The 5,327-nt window shown below is 40.1% G+C and overlaps 1 protein-coding gene across 1 annotated transcript; it reads left to right on the top strand.

Annotated features, from left to right (window-relative positions):
* The first annotated feature begins 2,981 nt into the window (after nucleotides 1-2,981).
* Nucleotides 2,982-4,679, top strand: LOC129749242 (uncharacterized protein K02A2.6-like). The gene is made up of 2 exons (XM_055744179.1): nucleotides 2,982-4,477; nucleotides 4,536-4,679. The coding sequence occupies exon 1, from the start codon at nucleotides 3,299-3,301 to the stop codon at nucleotides 4,445-4,447; it is 1,149 nt and encodes a 382-aa protein (XP_055600154.1). The 5' UTR covers nucleotides 2,982-3,298; the 3' UTR covers nucleotides 4,448-4,477; nucleotides 4,536-4,679.
* The last annotated feature ends 648 nt before the right edge of the window (nucleotides 4,680-5,327 follow it).

Genomic DNA, 5,327 nt, shown 5'->3' with positions numbered 1-5,327 from the left:
CGGTATTCTTTACCGTGCAGGGCGCGATTGTTCGCGAAAACACTTGGCCGACACTGATGGGTGTCGTGCAGGGATCAGGTACGCAGAATATAAATAATGTGTTATACACCAAGAAAGAAAAAAACTGTTTTATAAAGAAGTTTGATGTATGATTGCTAGTGCTTTGAAGATGTTATTAAGGTAATTACAAACAGTCAATTTTTTAATAAAGTTTGTTACATTTCAGTGAACGAAGTTATCCAATTGCAATTTGATACTTGAAGACTTCCTAAGGAAAGCAAATTATTTCGACATGGATAGATGGGATCTTCCTCCATTTACATTCAAGGGACTTCCGCAGAATGAAGTTCGCGAACGATGGATACGATACAAGCGCCAATTCGATTACATGGCTCTTGCGAATGGAACAACCAATAAAACCCGCTTAAAGAACATTTTTCTATCGCGAGCGGGCCCAGATGTACAGGAAGTTTTCACCAGTATTCCTGGGGCCGATGTGGAAGAAAGGATGGGAGTTGACCCTTTCCAGGTCATGATTGGAAAGTTGGATCTGTATTTCGCCCCAAAGGAGCATGAGGCTTATCAAAGGCTTCAATTCTGGATGCTGAAGCCAAAGGACAAAGATGAAACATTCGACAAGTTCTTGCTCAGAACTGCCGAGATGGCGAGTACATGCAACTTCGGGAACAGCTTGCAAGAAAGCAGAGAGATTAGCGTGATCGACAAGCTGATTCAAACTGCTGCTCCAGAACTACGGGAGAAGATTCTTCAACAGGAAATTTTAAATATTGACGTCGTCACTAAACTTATAAATGCACATGAGTCGGTAAAATTCCAGTCACAACAATTTGCCACGGTTAACTCGAATTTATCTAGCGAAGTTGTGGTAAATAGGGTTCGGAGTTATCCTCGAAATGAATATCGAACCGATTTTCGAAATGAGTTCCGAAACACGCCTCGTGGCACATCTTTCAGAAATCCACATCGAGTCGAACTTACAGCTTGCGATAAGTGTGGCTATAAAGATCAGCGACATCCTGGTCGGAAGTGTCCAGCCATAGATAGAAATTGTCTAAAATGCGGAAAACGAGGACATTTTGTGCATTACTGTCCTGAGAAATACGGGTCACGAAAGCGTCGTTTTCAACCATATGAAAACAGCTATAAATTCAACCGTCCAGCTATCAATAAGGTAGATACGGAGGAAAACGAAGAATCAGGTAAGAAGAAGCGATTTTTTTTTAAAAAGAAGGGCTTAACCAGTGTCATTCTCCCTCTTGAATCAGGTAATTTTTTGAACTACATAATTAACAGTAATAACGGAGAAGAATTTTTATGGGTAACGATTGGCGGAGTAATGGTGCAAGTATTGATTGATTCCGGCTCTCAATACAATATCATTGACGATGTGACGTGGAACAAAATGCTGGCAGAAGGTTTAGAGCATAAAAAGAAGCACAACGATAGCAAAATTTTCAGAGTTTACGGAAAATATTTCCGACCACTTGTTACCCAAAACGTATTTGAAGCTGTCATATCAATAGAGAACGACACTAGACAAATGAAGATATTAGCTACATTCTATGTTATTGAAGGAGGCTCTCAACCACTTCTTGGCCGTGCAACTGCCAAAGAATTAGGAGTGTTGGTATTGGGTTTGCCAAGTCCGCGTGAAACAGCTGAAGTTTTCCAGGTGACATCAACTACACAGGTTTTTCCGAAAATAAAAGGAATTCAGCTTAGAATATCCATAGATTCATCAGTGACTCCGGTTTGTCAAAGCGTTAGAAGGCCACCACTTGCTTTAATGGATAAAATCGAAGAAAAACTCCATGCTTTACTAGCTTCCGATATAATTGAACCAGTTCGACAATTTAGTCCGTGGGTATCTCCACTGGTGACTATTCTCAAAGATAATGGAGATCTCCGCCTATGCGTTGACATGCGTAGGGCCAACATGGCTATTAAACGAGAAACGCATCCTATGCCGACCTTCGATGATTTTCTTCCGCGGTTGAAAAAAGCTCGTATTTTTAGTAGGCTGGATATTAAAGAATCGTTCTATCAAATGGAATTACATGAAGACTCACGACATATCACTACTTTTATCACGCATCTGGGCATTTTTCGATTTAAAAGATTGATGTTTGGCATTTCGTGCGCGCCGGAAATGTTCCAAAAAGGCCTAGAACAAATTCTGGCAACTTGCAACAATACTATAAACTTCATAGATGACATTCTAATTTTCGGACATGACTTGATAGAACATGATAAGGAACTAAACAAAACGCTAACTACGCTAAAAACCGCAGGCGTTTTATTAAATCACGAAAAGTGTCTATTTCGAGTTCCGGAAGTTACATTTCTAGGCCATAGGCTATCTGCAAAGGGAATGCAACCTACTGATGACAAAATCACGGCTCTAAAAACCTTCAGAGCTCCACGAACTTCCGAGGAAGTACGAAGCTTCTTAGGCTTGGTTACTTATGTTGGCCGGTTTCTCCCAAATTTAGCAACAACGACTGCTCCGCTGCGGGCGCTTATATGTTCGGGGGTAAAATTTGTTTGGACTTCGGAACATGAAGAAAGTTTCTGCAAACTGAAGGAAATGGTCGCTGATATTAAAATGTTGCACTTTTTCGACAATACATTACGAACAAGGGTAGTTGCTGATGCCTCGCCGGTTGGTTTGGGCGCCGTCCTCTTACAATTTGAAGACCACCGATTAGATTCCAGTCCCCACATCATCAGCTATGCGAGTAAAAGCCTCAGCGAAACTGAGAAACGTTATTGCCAGACCGAAAAAGAGGCCCTCGCACTGGTCTGGGCGGTTGAACGTTTTTCAGTTTACCTTCTCGGACGAACATTTGAGCTAGAGACTGACCATAAGCCGTTAGAAACCATTTTCTCACCAAATTCCCGACCATGTGCCAGAATCGAGCGGTGGTTGCTACGATTGCAGTCTTTTTCATTCAAGGTCATTTATCGTAAAGGTTGTAATAACATAGCAGATTCACTATCAAGGCTCTCACAGAACAAAAGTGCTGCAGACTTCGATAGAGATAGTCCATTTTTAATTCTGGCAATTAAAGAGTCAGCGGCCATCGATACTGGTGAACTAGATAAAGCGTCACGGGATGATCAAGAGTTAAAAGCGGTGAGAGAATGTCTAATCAACAACAATTGGAAAAATCCATTAGCAAAACCTTATGAGATCTTCAAAACCGAAATCGGTTTTACAGGAGACACATTAATTCGACGGAATAAACTGATTGTACCACGAGCTTTGCGAAATAGAATGCTAGAACTTGCTCACGAAGGCCACCCAGGAGAGAGCGTTATGAAACGCAGATTACGCGACCGTGTTTGGTGGCCCGGAATGGATCGGGAAATAGAGAAGAATGTATCCTCATGTGAAGGTTGTAGGTTGGTGTGTGTCCCGAATAGACCTGAACCGATGGAGAGAAGACCTCTTCCGAATGGGCCTTGGATCGATATCGCATTGGACTTCATGGGTCCACTGCCAAGTGGTGAATATTTGCTAGTTGTCATTGACTACTACAGCCGCTACAAGGAGGTAGAAATAATGAAACACATAACTGCTGAGGACACCATAAACCGACTGCGAAAAATTTTCACCAGATTGGGATACCCAGTGACAATAACTCTGGATAACGCAAAGCAATTTCTGAGTAATACTTTCGAGAATTACTGTACGCAAAACAAAATTCATCTTAACTACTCAACCCCTTACTGGCCTCAAGAAAACGGACTCGTGGAACGACAAAACCGTTCCTTATTAAAGCGACTGCAAATAAGCCATGCTTTGGGCCGAAACTGGAAACACGATTTAGAAGACTATTTGCTGATGTATTACACAACCCCGCATTCCGTGACGAAAAAAACGCCAACAGAGTTATGCTACGGACGAACAATTCGATCGAAAATACCATGCCTAACGGATTTGGGAACCGGGATAGCGGACGACGAAGTTCAAGAAAGAGATAAAAGATCAAAACTTATTGGAAAGGAAAAAGAGGACAAGAGACGTGGAGCCAGAGTTTCAGAAATTCAAGTCGGCGACACAGTTCTCATGAAAAACTTACTTCCCGGAAATAAGCTGACTAGCAACTTTGGTCCTAGTCCTTTTGTCGTGTCTAGAAAAATTGGATCACGTGTTGAAATTAAAAACAAATCTACTGGAAAAGTTTTTGAGAGAAACTCAAGCCACCTGAAACGAGTTGTTGATTCTGAAGTCGTTTCGTCAAATGATTCAACACCAGAAGATAGCCTTTCACGTTTTTCAATCATACCTCCAACCGTCGTAGCCAATGAAGAAGAAGACACGGACAATTCCCCTCATTTCAGGAGCCGGAGAAATGTGAAACCTCCTTCTAGGTTTCAAGACTACGTAGTCGGAGTTTTGGACAGCAATCAAAGCGACTGAAGTTCTAATCTAGAAAGAAAAGGAGATGTGGTGAGTACTGGTAATTAAACATAGAAAAACTATGATCTGATTCTAATAATCTTAACAGGACCACACGATATGCAGAGAGAACCTTGGTTAAAACGAGTTGCAGAGAGAGCATTGAAGTCTTGCGTTGGCTATCATTTTGGAAGCTTTCTGTATTTCTTTTACGCGAATAAATAAAGTGAATTAACGATATAAAAAGTGTAATTGTCACAGTGCGCAGAGGGTACCACAGAGGTCACAATTGGCCACTTAGAATTGTACATTGTTTGAAAGGCGATACGCTTCTAATAGCAAAACTGTAAAATATGTAACCGAACTCGTCCGAACTCAGGAGATATAACCAGTTCAAAATGACTATTTTTGTTAAGTCTTTTTAAGATATCTCGTTTAGACTTCAAAATTTTTATACAATATATTCAGCAAAAGTGTACAACTTCTCTGTCTTTAAAACTCTCTAGAGCATATTTTATATAAAAAATCACGCGCAAAAAAGTTATGTTGAATTGAAAATTGATGTTACCGTCAAACGGGGCATCATGCAACAGCGGGGTTCGATGCAACATTTATATAACACTACATTGAATCAATTTTTAATTTAATTTATTGTAATAAAGTTATCTTTTAATGATAACAAAATGATGATGACATAATTTCTCGCATCTTAAGCTAGTTGTCTTAAGTTTTTTATTTTTATGTAAAATTTGAAAAATCGAGCAATAAATGTACAAATTTTAACATTTTTTGATGCCGAAAAAAACTTTACCCAGTATGACGGATCGGCTTGATAAAATTACCTACAAACTTTTTACAGGTTTCCTCATATTATACCAACAGTGTTGGTGTAAAAATATAT

Source organism: Uranotaenia lowii, chromosome 2 (assembly GCF_029784155.1).
Source record: "Uranotaenia lowii strain MFRU-FL chromosome 2, ASM2978415v1, whole genome shotgun sequence".
Lineage (NCBI taxonomy): Eukaryota > Metazoa > Arthropoda > Insecta > Diptera > Culicidae > Uranotaenia > Uranotaenia lowii.
The sequence above is the reverse complement of the archived record's forward strand: the minus strand, read 5'-3'. Positions and strand labels throughout refer to the sequence as shown.

Excerpts from the sequence above, each read along its gene's own strand:
- LOC129749242 (XM_055744179.1), top strand. The coding sequence starts at position 3,299 with ATGCTAGAACTTGCTCACGAAGGCCACCCAGGAGAGAGCGTTATGAAA.